The following is a 19,104-nucleotide window of genomic DNA, read 5'->3' on the forward strand; positions in this document are numbered from 1 at the left end:
CTTGCCGCGATAGACGGTGTTGACGGTGATACCGGTGTTAAGCCGCAACACCGGTTACGTCACTTGCCCACCGCGTCACCGACCCCCACCGTCGTTTTGATTTTTTATAGAAATAAAAATAATTTAGTTCAGTAAAAGAACAGACACTACAATTACAAACTGAATGCGGCTGCTCAATGCAGATCAGATTTCATTTATCCAGTGAAGAGAGTCGAGCTGACTGACAAGAAGAGTGAGGTGAGGTGAGGTGAGGTGAGGTGAGACAGACAAGACAATCGCGGATGATTTCGTTTCGAAACGAAATGCAACAGCGCCTGTTTGGCAATATTTTGGATTTTGAAAAGCCTGTTGACTTTTGCCGTTTATCTAAGGTGATTTTGGAAGTTTTTTTTTAACTTTCGTTTCTTATTTAATTGGTTCCACATTGTTTGCTGATTTTTACTTTATTTAAACTTTGTGTCATTTATTTATTTTATTTGACATCAAGGTGTATGCCGTGCCTCCAAGCTTTCTTACTCGTTTTGCTAATAAACGTTCTACGTTTCTTATTTATTTGGTTATATATTATACATGTTTACTTAGCCTATTTCCAGTTTTGTATAGGCTACCTATTTAATCTTTATGTAAGTTATTTGTTATTTTATATTAGGCATAGCCTGACCTTTAGCATGGTGTATTTTTATTTGTTTTGTTAATAAATTTCTATGTTTTATATATAGGCTAAAGTGAGTTTGACGTTGTATTTTGTTGTTGCATTCAAGCAATTGACGCCGAACTGCCGCTAATTCAAAAGTGAAAGTAAAATGTGCACGGTGCTTTTAGCTGTTTACAACACAGACAGAGTGATGCAGTTCTGTGTTTGAGAATTTACTCACATATATCTGAGCTTGCAGTCTTTCATCCTCAGCAGTGACTCTTTCTCTCAGTATGGCTTTCTGGATGTTCTGCTCTTTCTCTAATGCAAGGATCCTGCTCACCTCGTCCTTTACCTGGGCTTGAGCTTCTGCCTGGGCCTGAACATGAGCCTGGGACTTTTCCTTTTCCAGCCTAAATGTAAAGCAGCACAGAATACAGAAAACTTCAGATCTTTGGTCAACATTACCGCTATTCAAACAGCTTCTATTTAAAATGAAACAATTTGTTTTAAAACATATAAAACATATTAGGAATATGAAAAATGCTTGTACTTCAAATATTTAAATTCATTAATTAATTCATTTATTGTTGTTGTTATTTTCTTGTTATTGATATTGTTCATTTATTGATATTTTATTGTTATTGTTATTTCATTTCATTTCAAGTAGAGAAACTAATCTGAATGAAGGCTGAATTGTCAAAATGTCCAAAATTGTGTATTAATTCAAACACGGATAATTATATCCTAACTGGCAGGACAAAACCAGCAAACAAAAAAAGTACAAATATCGTATCATTAAGCTCGTAGTGTAAATGCAGCCTAATAGACCTGCCACTGTCTACTTTGTTGCTAACAATAAATTATAAAATAAAATTATACAACAAAAATAAAGAAAAAGCACTCAATGTTCTCATCATTTTAAGAGCTTTAATAAGCCTTCTACAATCAAAAATGAGCATTCGCCCTGAAAAAAAGAAAAACCACACAGCTAATTTTAATTACAGGCCTGCATCTGTCAGACTCTGTTCCATGTTTTGTCTGTGTCTTGCTCCCCAGGTGTTCCTTTCCCATGTTTAATTTGTCCCAGGTGTTCCCCATGATGGTTCATTGATCCCAGGTGTGTCTCGTCATCCCCTCCTCCTGTGTGTATTTAAAGTGTTCCCAGTCCCTAGTTCTCTGTCCGCTGTTAAACGTCTTCCTGAGTTCGTCTCCCTTGGTTCCTGAAAATAAAGTCTTGGTAAAAGTATTCTCCAGCGTCTCCTCGTTCCTCGTGTATGTGCAACGTGACAGCATCTCAGTCAAACTCAGACAGCACTGAATCACTATTGATTCAGTGACATATCAAATGCATATCAAATATCAAATGCTTTGAAGTTTGGGAAGAATGGTTTAAAAAAAAAAGTACCAGCCTCAAAGAGGGAAAAAGCCTCATATATCAAGTGAGCTTTTGAATATGTTGTCTCATTTGAAGTTGTTTAATAGGTGTGTGGTGTTAATAATTCTTTGATGTTTTTGAGATAATCCTGCGGAGCTATTTGGAATTTTGAGTTGGAATGTTGAGAGACTTTAAAAGCTGTCACCCGGTTCTCACAGTTGCCTAGCAACCTCAGCTGCACCATCAAGCAGGAGGTTTGATTTGTAAAGTAAACTCAGGCAAGATACAAACTGTAATCTCTGTGCTGTGTTTTCAATCAAACAGCAGCCATCTAAAAAAAAGAAATCAAGAAGCCGAAAAGGGCAATAAGGGAGGGTATAATTATAATGTTACCGAAAACAAACACAAACAAGAGTGTGAGATTTCCAAAGACGCGCTAAGTTCCATAAAAAGTTTGAGAAATGCAAACAAACAAAAATACAGAGGAAACACGATGGGAACTCAACAACAACAGAAAGGAAACATTTTATTATTATATTTTTTTTTTTTCAACAAATGGTCATTGAAGGCTGTGAAGGTGCTTAACTTTCAGAAAATGTTTTATCGATTGGTCACCTCGAGATAAAACAAAATATTATATATTTTATTCATGCTATATGGGTTGTGTAATTTTTCATTCCCGTTTCCAAAATGTCTAAGCACTTAAAAAACTCAAATTTAATATTTAGCAGTTTTCTTGCAGTAAAATAAAATAACATAAAATAGGGTTGCAAGTAACAAGGCAGCCGTTATATTTGCAATTGGGATAGATAACTAGGGATTAGTTTGATAATGATAAAATTATATTTCTCATATTTTTTTTAACATTTAGCCCTTTTACCTGAATTATTTATAAGTTTGATGAACGCAGCCAATATAATAATAATAATAATAAATAATGAGTACATAGAACGAGATTATTTACTTGCTTTTCTGCCATGTTGTAAAAAACATGTCTTGACACCCCAAAGAGTACTGTATTCATTGAATATTCCAGAGGGCAACAGCAAACTCTGATTTATGATTAATATGTGTTAGTTTAGCATGCAGAATTTTACTTGCAACCAAACAATAATAAGTAAAGACTGAAAGAAAAATGAATATTTGGTGTCGTCCTATTGTGTTCCTGTGTTTGTGAATACACACATCATTGAGCATTTTGTTCTCCTGAGAAAAGTGTGAGCGACTCCAGCCATGTCCAGTTTCAGTCTACTGAACTGGACACATATCAGCACAACACATCCATCATTACTTCCCTCTCTGGTATTGTGTGTGTTTACGCCATCTTCCAGGACTAAAAATAGGCCAAAAGCATCAACTGAGCACAATAGTGTCACTTGGAGGGCAAAAACACGGGCCACTCAAATCCAATTATGTTCATCTGAAAAAAGAAAGAAAAAAAACAACGAATTTGCTGCAATTACAATACCTGTGTGCACCACAGAAAACTGCACTGCAAAATAACACTGCAATTTCCTTCCTAATTAATTAAAGATACAATTCTTCCAAAAATGAAAATTTGTTGAAAATATACTCACCCTCAGACCGTCCAAGACCTAGATGAGTTTGTTTCTTCATCAGAACAGATTTGGAGAAATTTAGATTACATCACTTGCTTACCAAAGGATCCTCCGCAGTAAATGGGTGCCGTCAGAATGAGTCCAAACAGCTGATAAAAACATCACAGTAACTCACAATGAATCCACGCGACTCCAGTCCATCAATTAACGTCTTGTGAATCGAAAAGCTGCATGTTTGTAATAAACAAATCCATTATTTTTACCTTCAAACCATTGCTTCAGGCTAAAATACGAGTCCTCTATTCATAATATTGCTTTCTATTAAAAAGTCATCTCGTCTCAATCAGGAGAGATATATGCACAGATCAAGCACTGCTTACAAGTGGAAACGGTCCAAAAGAGTTTGAAACAAATATGCTGGTGGGTTTTAATGAAAATTTTGTGAAGACATTATGATTATGGACTCATATTTTAGCAATGGTTTTAAGTTAAAATACCTTAATGAAAGATTTGTTTCTTACAAACATGCAGATTTTTGCTTCAAGACATTAATTGATGGACAGCAGTTGTGTTGTGGATTGTTTTAATGTATGTATCAGCTGTTTAGACTCTCATTCTGATGGCACCCATTCACTGCAGAGGTTCCATTGGTGAGCAAGTGTTGTAATGCTAAATTTCTCCAAATTTGTTCTGATGTAGAAACAAACTAATCTACATATTGGATGGCCTGAGAGTACATTTTCAGCACATTTTCATTTTTCTGGGTGAAATATTCTTTTAATGCAGGTAGCTGAGGACCTCTAAAGCACAGAAGACCATACTATTTCTTTAGCAATAACCAGATCATTATTTCATGACAGGAGGAGAATTACACTGACAAAGATTTGTTCATCAGAGTAAAAAATAAATAAATAAAAATTAAATAGTTGTACCACCCTTTGATTGGTAAGACTTGAAGAAACCATTTTCTACGTCTCAAATACTGAGCAGCTTCCAATGAAATGGATCATTCAGGAGAGACCATGACCATAAAATCAAATAATGGCAAAACAAAAAGTTTCTAAATAATTCAAGCTATATTTCAGGAACCTATCTCACTCTCACCATCGCTATAAATAAACTATGCTTTGATAATGTCAGCCGGACAGTACATCAAATATCCGGCTATCCTTCTGAGTCCTATAGCTATTTAATGTTACATGGTATCCATGAGCAAAACTCTCGAGTCTAAGCTTAGCACTGGTCTGAATATCAACAGCTGTACAGAGACTGGCCTTCGTACGTAAGGGCACAGTATAATTTACCATTCTTTAAAGCCGCACACCTCTGTACACCTGCAGGAGCTGATCTCACTTCCCCTCCGCTATCCCACCATCTGTTGGCTCTCCCCTGCAATTTAATTCACCGCTTATTGCAGACGAAACGGATTCTGACACGCCTGTACAAAAGTTATCGAATGTTTCCCTCTGCGATAGCATTTAAAGCAGCCATGCATTATTAATTAGGCAAAATAATGTGCAAGAATGCAGGGTTTGAATATTTCATGAGCCTCCTGCGCCCCCTCCCTGGCTGCTGGTCGTGTGGCTGTTCCTTTATGGTTCTCACTTTGGGGGGTTGTGTTCCCCTAGGAAAAGACTAAGAGGCTGATGCTGTAATTGTCAAGTAATGAATAAAAGCGAAGCTGCACGCCTGTAGCTTTAATTACATAATTTGTCTTAGCCAGTAGTGGAGCTTCGGCTGTGGATTCTGATGGATTCAGTGCAGGAACTTTTTGTAAAATTACAATTTTGTTAGATTATTTTCAACAGATATGAAAGGCTCCTCCTCATTCTGAAGTTGGAGGAGAAAAGCGAGGAATAAAATAAAGCAAAGGGTGATTAAGTCACACAGAGACATGGATGAAATGAAAACAAACACACAAGCACTCAGCATGCCTCTGGGGAGAGGGAACATACGCCTGTATTTCAGCTGTGAAATGATAGTGTGCAAGAGCTGCAGGCTGGATTGTGACAATGAGTGAATTTAACATGTGGTTCTTTGTCCTCGTGCATGCACTAATGCATATATTAATATGCATATATTAAAGCGATGGTTCCGCCAAAAATGAAAATTCTGTCACATCAGGCGCTCAAATTCATGCTAGGAGTCTGCTGGCCAGTCTTTTCAATATAATGTGAGGGAATGAGGGCTATCAAGCTCCACAATAACTAAAAAGCACCATAAAAGTGGTCTATATGCACTATATTTCAGGTCGTATCAAGTCATTACAATAGCTTTACATGAGGAACAGACAGAAATTCACTAATAAAATGTTCACTTATAATCTTGATATTTGCCCTTGCTTCCCTTTAGTGTGTTTATGAGATCTGATGTGTTAATGAATCAGTCTTTTAAGTCAGCTCTTTCCAAAAATTAGATCAGTTGGATTGATTTGTTCACAAATCGAACTGATCAGGTTCTAAAGTTCACCCTTCAACAGATAGCAGCTCACTGGAATTAAGATGGACTATTTTTGTGATACTTTTATGTTGCTTTTGTGTCCTTTATGAAGCTTGACAATTTCAGCCTTCGTTCACTTTCATTATATATAAAAATAGAAGCCAGAACATTCTAAAAAATTTTTGAAAACATGAGATTGAGTAACTTAACTATGCATTTAACTGCGGTATATAAAAAGTACATAATTACAACAGACAGATTTCAGTGACAAAATAATTTTAAATATATGCAAACAAACAAATAAATAAAAACGTTCCACTCCCCAGTTAACTAACTAAATAATCAGCTAAACAAATAATGTAGCTAAATAAATAAATAGTTAAATAAATAAAAAGCTAAATAGATATCCAAATTAATTAATTCATAGCTAAATATATAAATAGCTAAAAATTATTAAAACACAAATATCTAAATTAATAAATGTCTAAATAAATAAAATAAATCAATAAAATAAATAAATGGCTACATAAATACATTTCTAAATAAATAAATATACAAATAAATTAATTGATGGCTAAATATATAAATAGTAAATAATTGTCTAAATAAATAAATTCATATATGTCTAAAATAAATCGCTAAATAAATCAATAAAATAGATAAATGGCTAAACAAATCAATCAATAAAATAGATAAATGGCTAACTGACTAAATAAATAAAGCAAGAAGTAATGAGCAGAGGCTGTTGTGTGAGAATGAGTTTGTGCCCTAAGATGCCCCTTCTCTCTGTCTGTGTCCCTGAGGACTGTGTGTTATCCCCAGCGAGTCTCTGTGTGGATGAGAGCTGAGGTCTTTCTGCTGATGCAGCATTGCGCAGGTCAGCCAAGCCCAGTCTGTGCTTTTGATCTGCAGAGCGGTTCTGCTCCAGTGCCTGCCGCAAATCTCTCATTAGAAAGGCCCGCAAAGGAGCTCATACACACAGGCCTCTGCAGGAGAAACACACACACAGACCAAATTCTGCAGTTTTTCTAAACACACGTAAACATGCACTTTTGAACGAATAGTTCAAAGTGAAGTCATCTAGATTTTATCTAGATTTATTCATTTTCAATTTAGAAAGGTGAATACAGAAAAAACCCTCTCAGAGAAGTTTAATCTCTACATTCATTCCCTTTGAAGCACTGCTGCTACAGCTATACACACAGAGACAGATGCATTTGGCTGTTGAGTCACGACTCGCACTGTTTTTCTAAGCATCCTGCACCCTAAGCATTGCATTTTTTAAGACATTAAAACTTAAGAAATAGTTTAACTTTTAAAAACACAGCTCGAGACCCCTGGGTTCTTTTTCACTCCACTGCACTCCAGCAGCAGCAGTTGTTCAGGCAACCCGCCCACTAAACATTTTTGAAAATATGTAGTTTTCTGATCCTTAACCTCTTATGTTTAGCATATATTCACACTCTCAAACAAAAACAAATGGTCCCACATAACAAAATACATTTAATATCATGAAGCACACTTAACAATATACAACAGATACTGTCTGGTGAATGTGCTCTTCCATCAGTTATATTTTAAGAAGTAAGTTTAAGTAGATGGATACTGATTATACTGAGGTGTGTAAGCATGTGTATAAGGGTCATCAGAAATAGCACCATCTTGTAAGGCCAGCACTGTGGTATTGCAAGATTAATGGTGGGCATTAGACCCTACCCTATCCAAAGCTAGACCGACACACACTATAAAGAAATAAAGCAGAAAGACATGTGAAAGAAGTGAAGAGGAATGTGTGCTTTACATATAATTAATCACACATTAAATGTATCTTCAGTGAACTGCCCACCGCCCTGAAGCCAGCTAGATTAAAGGTCACTGCTAAATTAAGTTGGCAGGGTCTGATAAATCTACCAGCGGATTAATCTCTGAATTTATGTTCCTTTAAATGGCATTTGAGCATCATACATTGATTTAGCTTTCATGGTAAATGTGGAAACACAGCCCACCTGCCATGCAAATTAAAAAAATTAAATAAGATAATACTACAGTAAATAAATACATATTTAAAACAAAAAATAAAAAATTAAGAAAATTAAAATAAATTAAAAATTAAAACAAAATATAAACAATGAAACAAAATAAAACAAAAACAATTATATAAAATAGTAAACAAAACACAAAATTAAAAACATTTAAAACTAAAAAACAAAACAAAACAAAAAACGCAAAGCAAAACAAATCATAACAAAACAGAAAAAAAAAGAAAAAGAAAAAGAAAAAGAAAAAAAAAAGAAAACAAAACAATGCAAAAACAAAAAAACAAAACAAAAGTAGAGGACAGCAGATTAGTTAACTAACTGTTCATCTGATTGAATTGGGAAAGAGAGAAATAAAACAATGAAAAAACTTTCAAACAATGGTCCACCTGAAGGTGAGGTTGGAGATTGCCACTATAAGGTCTTTAAACCCAAAGCCAGAGGCTAATATCATTCAATTCAATCCTGCAATCTCGTAAGGGCATGTTTAAAACACAACACATTCTAGGAGAGACAGAAAAAGGAATGAAAGAAGAAATAGGAGTTGGAGAAAGCTAAATGGAAGACAACATTAAGGACAATATTGATTCTGTTTTTCCAAGCATGACATCATGGTCAATAAAGCCCCTACTTTCCCTTAATGGCGTTGCCGGGGCGATGGGATGGAGCACTTTGCCTCAGTTGCCGCAACAGCAATGCTGTAAAACAACACACCCTGCCCTTAAATTTACTTTTATAACCGACAGAAAATAAACTTCCTGTCAATAGCAATTTCTGTAGGTCAGAGTGTTGGCCTTGTTGGGAATAACAGTATAAGAGGTACCCGGGGTGACAAGGACGCGCGACTCAACACTGGCACATCCATCACAAGCTTTAGATGAATAAAATGGAGCGAGTACTTAAGGAACTTGCACTTTATATGAGTAAAGTGTGGTGGTTCAACTAAAAGGTTTGAAAATGATGACGTACATGGTGCAGAGATATTAAAGGCCAAATGAACGTCAAGGTACAGCCACCTACTTGCAGACAGAGAACAGGACAAAAATGGAAAGATTAAGCCCTCACCGGTGGAAGCTAATAGATCATCACATATGAAGAAATTAACTCCACCCTGACTCCCACTCCCTCGCTTTCATACATGATTAATTGCTTTCACAAAAAAAAAAAAAAAAAAGAAATAGGAAAAAAGTGAGTGTGATGTGCTCAGGAGAGGAGGAAAATGGATCAAGACAAAGCACAGACAGGTCTGTGTCCCAGTTTGACTGCTGATGAGACAAAATTATCATTAAGGAACACAGCTTCTCAGTCTTGTACTGAATTAAACAAGAGTTTGTACCTCATAAACATGTAGCTCATAAACTTGCCAAGCCTTGGCAAATGTTTCCACACAAAAAGACCTCATGTTGTTAAGCCATCAGAGGTAAAATGCTGCAATGTATGTATATATGTATGTAGATGAATGTAGATATTCAAGTGACTCAGTTATTGATTTCATATATTGTTGTTGTTTTATTTTCAGAAACACTCTTTTGTTACAAGATGAGTCTATTCTTTTATGGTACAGTCTAAAAGGAAGAATACAAGGTTTTACTTGAATAAAAAGACTTTTAAGTGTTTTAATCTTTAACATTATGTATATGTTTAAGCTAATATTTATGTCAATTTACATACTATGATAGGTTTTTTATGGGTTTTCACCTGTCCACAAAGTGTTAAAATAAATATATAATATATAATTATAATTTAAAATTGTATTTTATTTTTTATCTTTCATTTAAGCTTTATTTAATAAAGACCAAATCTACACCTACAAATTCAAGAAAACAAACTTCATGTCTGATATCAGGTTCAACAAAAGATCTAAATGGCAGCCATTTTCAATACTCTACAAGAATTATATAATGTATACTTCCAAAACCTGAAGATGAGCCTTATTTAAATATTAAATAATCAATATGTGAACACCTGGACATTAACTGAATTCTATACTCAAAAACGAATTGAAAAAAAAAGTGACCATTTTCAAATAATTTTCCAAACACTCATCTTCAATTTTTCGCTCCATTGGCCTGAGATTTTTCCGACTACTTAAGCATTGTGTGTGGGCTAATTCTCCAAACAGAGACATGTGTGATTTCTAAGGACACCAATTTCAGACAGGTAGAGCTCATCTAAAGGTGACTGTTGGTATAATGTATGTAAGAACAGTGTAAATGTGTGCATGGATAATCACCATCGGTTGAGTTCCTCTCGTGCCTTTCTCCTCTCTTCCTCCAGGCCTTTCTGCAGCTCTTCAGCGATCTTTCTTCTCAGTTCAGACTCATCCGCTAAACAAAAGACAAAACACACACATTAGATGCTAAACTACTGTTTATACACCAAATGGTTATTCCAGAGTGTTTGATTTTGTTGTTGCATTCCATAGGAGGTCCTAGAAAGGCAATCTCCTGTGGGTAACAAAGTTTAATGTTTTATTGTACACTTGAAGTTTCTTTGAGGCAAGTTTGTACTTGTTTGTAAAGCAGTTTATAAATGAGTATAGTGAGGTAGGATGGTATTTTGAGGCCTCAGGATGTCTCTGCCTTATGAGGCAAAGCGAGAGAAAGCGAAATCCAGAGGACAGGGGTCCTATATACCTATGCACTGACAATGACTATGAACATCACTTTCAAACACACACACTTCAAAAATACACTTTTCACAACTTAGTGTTGATATCAACACCGCCACAGTCAAACATGTCAGTGTGTGTCCTGTTCTTTATCTGGATGGCTAATTGTCTGTGAAAGCACAGCAGAGATATAAGATAACCTCCTAGCTGCCAATCAAAAAAAGCGGCAGTACCGCAGCACTGCAGAGGCCTGGAGCTACTGCACGACAGGAAGTCCAAGTGTTGCAGATGGAGATACAGGTTTATAGTTTGTACAAACAACCAACATTTAGTCTAAAAAATATAAATAAATAAATAAAAATTGTTCCTCACAGAAATGTTCAAGTCAAATCTTGTCACAAATCCAAGTTGAGTCTTTCATGGCAAAGTCTCCAAAAGGAAGTATAAGAGGTTTCAAAATAAATCAAAATATAATTTTAACTTTAACGTTATGTACTTATGAAATAAGTAATTTATTCATTATCCACTAACTTGGCAAGGGCCGGATCATTTAGCTAAAAAAATAATTAACTTTTCTGCAAACTTCTTTCTGTAAACAGCACAATTCTCTTTCCCCACAGTAAATAAACGAGTATTGTAATTATTGTAATCATGATTTGTTATGCAACATATTGAAAAAAAATTTCTTCTTGAAGATTAGTGATGTTCAAAAGTCTCTAACACAGAGTAAAAACAAAAAACACTCAACAAAACAAAAACAAAACAAAAAACAACACAACAAAACAAAAAAGAAAAGAAACTATAACAAAAAAAAAACACAAAAACTAAAAACAAAAAACTCAATTGAATTGATAAATTCCATTCATGCCTCAAGACATTAGTTCAATTAAATTACAGTCAATACAAATAAATAGATTTTTGAGACTTAAATGAGACAAGTTTTCATTTCACGTACCCTACATTGGAGCAGGTATAGAGGTTTTAAAACACTGAAAAAATTGTTAACGGCTCTTATATGTATTTATACTTAACATATGAAAGGAAGCCGCAGTAGCTGCCAGTAGTTTAAGTAATGTTTTATAAGAAGCCAATGGAAGGAGCAGTCAGTATGGGTGCCATATGGTTTGCATAACAAAAATTTGAGACTGTAAAGCCAAGAGAGGAAACCTGTTGGGAGAGAAACACTTTAAGTTATCACTTACACCAACCTTCTTCAAGACTAATGAGAAATCCTCCTGTTGCCATGACAATGGCGAAGAGGAAACCAAATTAATTGCGGACACTGGCGCGGCATTTATCAAACAGCAGGATAGTGTAATAGATACAAGCACACAGGTGCTGTCTAAACCTCAAACCCACCAGATACCATCCAATTAAAGATATGGTGTGATAATGGACATCCTTTACGGGTACCACAACTAAAACAGGGCGATCTTATTTTTATAAGTAACGGTTTCCCTTCCACAACTGAACTATTGGCCCGCACTCCTTCCACAACACAAAGGCTCATCAAAGCGTACACAAAAGCTTCATCTTTACTTGCAAACAACAGAGTCCTCCACACTGTTTAAAATACAGATGCAGAAAATGGCCAGGATGCTGGTGTAGACAGAGAGTTTGTAATGTCGATGAGTAGAGGTCAACCAACATTAGTTCTCAACGGTTGATAGTGATAGAGAGCAGGACTTATAGGTACAGGTATAGGCCAAAATAAAATGGGTCTCAGTAACCATACAATTTGCATACTTACTTGTGCAAAAAAATAAAAGAAAAAGAAAAAAGAAAAAAATGAACTTACTGTAAGGTCACTTAGTAATTAAATTTCAAATAAATAAATAAATAAATGCAATATAATAATGTATTTATATATTTTTATAGTGCAGTGGACTGGGCGCATAATTAACAACTAGTATATAATTAATTATGTTAATAATAATAATAATAATAATAGCATTAGTATTATTACATAATATATATTTATTAATAAAAATATATATATAATTCTAAATGTTTACTATATGTGTGTGTGTGTGTGAATCTAATATATATATATATATATATATATATAAAACTTCTAACAGAAAAAAATGTAGTCCTCACACACTTGTTCTTTTTTTCCTTTTCCAGGCTAACGACTTATCTTCAGTGTCACTTATTCATTCACGCTCTAGGTTCCCATAATTCATTAATTTAAACTGGGCTTTAATATTTAAAAAGGACCAAGAAAGGATTTCTGTGGATTCAGCTCGTATGTTAAAAAAAAAAAAAAACATCTGAGTCTCTTCAGGGGGTTTTTGCAGGAGGTCACCGTGAACTCCAGAACGGCATTAACCGTCTGGGTACCCGTGTCAATCCTGAGTGAGAAGAGTAATGCTTAAAGATGAAAAACTCATCATCTTTAGATATTTCTCTCTCTCTTACTCCCTCCTTCATTCTCTGCAGATATTTTAAAAAAGTAGCTTCTGGGCAGTCGGGAGAGAGATAAAAGACAGAGACAAATTGTGTGTCTCATAAGACGTTTCATTAATCTCCAGACCTGAGAACAGGAGGGGGAGGCGGGGCTAATCTAAACCATTACACGTTCCTCATGATCCAACTTAAACAAGTCTCAACATCTTTCTACACACATAAAGAGACTCCTGAGAATATCAAACAAGGTGATCTTTCTTGTCCTCAGCCTACACTTCTGTCTTCACGGATCTCATGGAAGTTTTCAGGAAACAACATTCAAATTGGGCTAAAAGATAATTTCATTACGGCGCATCACATGCAGCGAGAGCTTCCCTCTGTTTTTGCTCTCTGAACTTTGAGGCAATCTTCAAGGAGATACTTAATATGTAACGGCAAGAAAAGTGTGTTTATGTATGGCTGGGACAAAGAAGGATTTGTGTGCAGGTAATTAGAGCGTAATGGAAAACGGTGTGTGGGCCTTGCGTATGAATATTCATGGTACGCTGAGAACGTGTAGGAGGATCAACCTTGACCACAGTCTAATCACCACACGCAGAGACTCTGCCATGATTTAGTGATGGACTCGATCATCCACAGCATCTCTTAATACCTCCACTCATGGGTGCACATAATCAATGTCCGTCATTAAGGTCACAGCCTTTGACCTCAGAAGATGAGCTGAGCCTCTTAAGGCAAGAAGAGCTGTGACAAAGGGACAAAATGTAAGGAGTGAGATCAGAAAATGTCACAGCATTAAGTTTAGCTGAGGCTTAATGTTTCCATATGGTCATTTTTAATAGCTACAAACTTTAAGCATTGTTTGGTAATTGTTCACCACTTTTCAATTCACCAAAGAAAGGCAGTCAAATGACATGAAGATAAATCAATTATGACAATTTTCCTTTTTGGGAGAACTACTCTGGCCTATATTACTAATTATTATACTATTATTAATATTACTATATTCAGCAAGTGAAAACTGAAAGAAAAGGCAATGAATGTTCTTTAAAGCAGTTTTTAAATAAATACCTTAATGAATGAATTAATAAATTAATTAATATTTACACTGCTAATGATTACAAATAATGCTGAATAAAGGATGAACATTTGCTAAAATAAATAAAAATGTATAAACAAATATATAATCACACACACACACACACACACACACATATATATATATATATATATATATATAATATATATATAAGGGTTAAAAGTTTTAGCAAGCAAGTTTTTCTAGTTTCAAAGGGGGTGGGATGAGAACTACTGGGTTCACTGTTTCTAAAAAGTATGACATGCATTTCAAGAGTATTTATGTAATAGAATGATGTACAGTATATTTAGATAAATCACAAGAGTTTCTGTCATCATTATACCACGGAATCATGAGCGAGCGAGAAAAAATAATGTACACGTGGGAGAGAGAAACCATGAGACAGATTGAGATGTAGGGAGTTATAGATAGATAGAAAAAAAGCCTGTGTGAGCCTCCATGGTAGAGCTCATTAAGCAGATCTGTGTCTCATTAACAGGGAGCTGTCTCGTTTTGTGCAATGCAGGCGGGCGTCTCTTTTTCCCTGTCTAGAAGTAGAGCCAGTTCATAGTGTCAGCTCCAGCCCACAGACTCTGCAGGTAACACCACTATTAAGGGCCGAGAGGGCACACACAGAAATTTTCACACGTATTTGAGCTGACAGTATTTCAGAGCCACTGTTTCGATACGTATTAGCTGTGCTTAATTATGTGGAGGTGGAAGCGAGAAAGCTCACAGCTCAGAAACAGTCAAGACATGGAGGAAACACAATGACCGGCTGCACTCGGAGTCCATTTTAAGCATAGCTAGTGCTAAGATTTGCAGTTTGACAAAAGGACACATTGTGATGTTTTGAATGAAAAATGTGTTTAAATAGAAAAAGTCAAGACATGGAGAAAAACACTACGACCAGCTGCACTCTGAGTCCATGAGCATAGCTAGTGATAAGATTTGCAGTTTGACAAGAGGACACATTGTGGGCTGACGTTTTAAATGTAAAATGTATTTAAATAACATTTCTCTGCACTAGCCACAAAACAGGAAATGCATCACTCTGCTATAATGACTGGCCCAAAATACAACAGCAACAGGCCTCATCTACACTTTCAATCTTGATGGGGACTTCTAGTGTTGTGGGCTTCATTTACACATTTACATTACATTTACATTTATGCGTTTAGCAGACGCTTTTATCCAAAGCGACTTACAGTGCATTCAGGCTATACATTTTTTTACCAGTATGTACACATGTTAGTGAAGTCAACGAGACAGTAAAGTATCCAGTTTCTCATTTTAAAATATAGAAGGCAGTGTTATTTAGTATTATATTTATATAGTTTTGTAGTATTTCAAATTTTTAATTAACATTTATTTTTATTTTTTATATTTTTATATAAATCAGTTTTTATAACTTTAATCATTTTGTTTATATATATATATTTTTTAATACCAAGCGTTTTAGCAAATTTGTCACAGAAAACTCTTAGTAAACGTCCATTATGTCTTCAAAAAATGGACTTTGAGCACCGCAAGGGCATCATTTGGGACAGGACCATAATTCAGCCAAAAGTCATCCTGTAACTGAGGACAATTTCAAAGAATTATGGGTTCCTAATTGGTATCCCAGGTATAATCGTTCAAAACTGCAACTAAACTTCCGATTTAAAGATCTATGAACAAAGTCTTACTTTTAATGAGAAGCAAAGCGTTGTTCCAAATGCTGTTCCAGGTACCTTGGAGGCTGAACTGGCTTAAGTGGAGCTCCTAATTACAGCATTGATTCATTAACTCTATTACAAGTTAGAATTAATCATTTCATTATCACTCAGGCACAAGCTATGAATCATAATATGGAAGGATCCAGGCCCACTTACTAACATCAAGAGGACTGGAACCTTTAGGAAGAAAAATTAAATATTAGCCAATTTGTTAATCTAATTTTTAAAAAAATCTATACAGTAGTATTTCAAATAAATCTCAGTTAAATGGGAGCAGGTGTGCATTTCTGATTGATGTGCTTTGTTTTTGTGAATTTTTTTAAAAATGTGCATTAAAAATAACTTAAAGGGATAGTTCACCCAAAAATAAACTACTCAACCTCATGTCATTCCAAATCCAAAAGACTTATGTTCACCTTTGAAACACAACTAAATGTTTTTTAATGAAACCTGAGAGATTTCTGTCCCTCCAAATCCATTCCACCAAAACTCTGATGCTTCAAAAAGTACATTAAGACATCTGAAAAATAATCTATATAAATTATGCAGTGTAATCCAAGATACATGTTTTCTCAAGATACATGATTACTTTCTATAAATAAACGGATTACTTTCATGATGCCTTTGTGAACTTTTTAAAGCATCAAAGTTCTGGTAGAATGGACTTTCAATGGAGGGATAAAAAGCTCTCAGATTTCATTAAAAAAATAGTGATTTGTGTTTCAAAGGTGCGAAAATTAAAGGAATGAAATAAGGGTCAATTATAGTTGACAGAACTTTCATTTTTCTTTGAACTATCTGTGAACTATCCTACAATAATAATTTAAAGAAGCTAAAGTTCAGTTAAATGTCTCACTGTCTCTGCCACATTAAACTGCATTACAGTTTTTAAAAATTGCAGACACTAAAAGTGGCACTTGAGGCCCACTCAGTGAAACCATTCACTCATATACCTAATCTTTAGACCACAATACGTGCTTTAAACACAGTTTGCTATTGTAAAACAAACTTTTTGCAAAACTACTCTAAACACAGTTACATTACACACATCATTCAAAACCAACAGCTCTTTTGTTTCATTTGGGAAACACTGCCATTTAAATGCCACACTCATTTACTGATGACCTACAGCCAGTGATCATGTGAGAAAACACTTATACATCATTTGTTCACTTAGAAATCAAAACTTAGTGTTTTGAGAAAGAAATTATCCCCCCCCCTTACATTTGTTTCACAGCAGCTTCACAATAGTATCAAATTCTGCTGTAAAGCAGCTCTAACAAGTCAATTGTGTCATTATACATCTCAAGTCAGTTCAGTATTTACTCAGTTCAGTTGCATAACTGTGTAAAATTCATCAGTTGTACATGCATACTGTATATACAGTGTATATGTGCATATGCATGTATGTGATATGACAATCTCCTGTGCACTCCACTGCACTCTGAACAAGCAAAAGACACACAAGAGTAGTGTTTTACATTTTTTACATCTGTATGTAGTTTGGCATGTATGTGGCTAATTATTTTATGTTTGTGTGTACAGTACAGTTACTACACAAAAATAACATTTTTAGAAGAGTTCAAATAGTCTTGAATGAAGTGTTCGCATGTTGTGTTTGTGTTTTGTCGTTTTGTGTGTAAAGTTTAGAGAAATGGGGCCGTAGTTTAAAAAAAACTGTGTGTAAGCATTTAAAAAAAAAAAACGAATTATTATTATTTTTTATGATTCTGCACAACAACAATTATTATTATAGTACTATGTAATAGGCTAGAACACTTTAGTCAGGGAAAATTGCTGTTGCTCCTCTCCACCCACGTACTCTGATGTGTTTAAGAGAAGTCTGAATTCCATAAAATTACCCAGAATGACTTGATGTGCTATATTTCCCCTTCACAATGGTGTACCAACACATTCAGAGTGCTTGCAAGATGCAATTTACCTGAGGAGTAGCATTAACGCTCATGAATGACAGGCACTGAAGTGCACCATGTAATATGTGTGAAATACCTTAAACTGTTATTCCTTCATATTATAAAAAGCAGACCACATGAAAGCATGTATGTGTGTCAGCATTACATGAACAATCGACTCACCGGTAGGAGGTGGTGGTGGTGAAGAAGCCACAGGTTTTTCTACAGGTGGAGGAGGGTGCGGGATAGTTTCAGCAGCGGAAGCGACAGGAGCGACAAGTTCAGCTGGAGGGGAGGGGGTGGTTATTTCTACAGGTGGAGCAGAGATGAATTCAGAAGCGTTTTTAGTGATAGGATGGGTAAGAATGGATTCTACCGGGGGAGGAGGAGGTGTGAAAAGCTCAAAAGCAAGAGGGGAGGCAACAGAATCAGCAAGGGGAAGAGAAGTGCTGGGTTTAGAAGAGGGAGGTGGGGCAATTATTTCCACAGGTGGAGATGCTGTTGTAAGCTCAGCTACGGCAGCAGGTGGAGAAATGGACTCACCTGCAGGGGCTGATACAGCACCCACCGATTCAGCCGCTGCTGTCGCTACAGGAGGAGGTGGGGGGAGAATGACCGGCTCTGCTGGTGGTGGAGGAGGAGGAGGTGAAGGAGTGGTCACTTGCTCAGGGAGTTTTACTCGCTCTGGCAAGGAAGGAGGTGGAAGGGAAGTGACAGGTGGAGGAGATATTGGCACCAGTGCTGGCAGAGGATCAACCACGGGAGGAGAAGCAGGAGGGGTTCTGGTGGGGGGCTGTGGTGGGCCTGAGGGTTCCCTCATGCGGTCGATGACCTTCTCTGAGAGCTGAAGAACAGAAATGGAGAGAACAAATGACAGTCTTATGACTTTATCTTCTCTAGTTTAGAAAAAAACTTAATATAAATGATGAACAATGTAAATTAGAAATGGACATTCTGCTTGACAGATACTTAAGTAAAAGTATTTGGGTATTGGGGGATTTTTCTTAAGATGGCATGTCAAGTTTAACATAGAAATATAGGCCTCATACACAATCATATTTTAAATAAATAAATAAATAAGGCCAATTTACATGCTGGATTTCAATCAGGGTGAAATATATTGAAGTTGTTTTTAATATCTCTATTTTAATGTAATAAAATGTATTTTTATTAATAACTTAATTTCAGCTGTAGTAATTGTGAATTGTTAGAACTTTAATATCTTAAACAAAATTTATTTAGTCACACAATTGTTTTCATGAACAATCATTACTGTCCCTTCTGAGTATGTGTGTGTGTATATATATATATATATATATATATATATAT

The 19,104-nt window shown here is 35.5% G+C and overlaps 1 protein-coding gene across 6 annotated transcripts in view; it reads right to left on the reverse strand.

Moving 5' to 3' along the window:
• The window catches only part of LOC107690666 (MICOS complex subunit Mic19-like), a 69,562-nt gene that overhangs the window by 49,447 nt on the left and 1,011 nt on the right, over nucleotides 1–19,104 (reverse strand). For 3 of the 6 annotated variants that reach the window (XM_016489077.1, XM_016489070.1, XM_016489063.1), the window contains exons 2-5: nucleotides 18,319–18,619; nucleotides 17,959–18,084; nucleotides 10,280–10,373; nucleotides 876–1,047 (exon numbers count right to left, since the gene is read on the reverse strand). In XM_016489077.1, coding sequence (XP_016344563.1) covers nucleotides 876–1,047; nucleotides 10,280–10,373; nucleotides 17,959–18,084; nucleotides 18,319–18,619 — 693 coding nt within the window. Of the gene's footprint in view, nucleotides 1–875; nucleotides 1,048–10,279; nucleotides 10,374–17,958; nucleotides 18,620–19,104 lie in introns of all 6 variants that reach the window. The other 3 variants (XM_016489082.1, XM_016489088.1, XM_016489055.1) reach the window with 3 other exon arrangements.

Source organism: Sinocyclocheilus anshuiensis, unplaced genomic scaffold, assembly GCF_001515605.1.
Source record: "Sinocyclocheilus anshuiensis isolate Anshui unplaced genomic scaffold, SAMN03320099.WGS_v1.1 scaffold641, whole genome shotgun sequence".
Classification (NCBI taxonomy): domain Eukaryota; kingdom Metazoa; phylum Chordata; class Actinopteri; order Cypriniformes; family Cyprinidae; genus Sinocyclocheilus; species Sinocyclocheilus anshuiensis.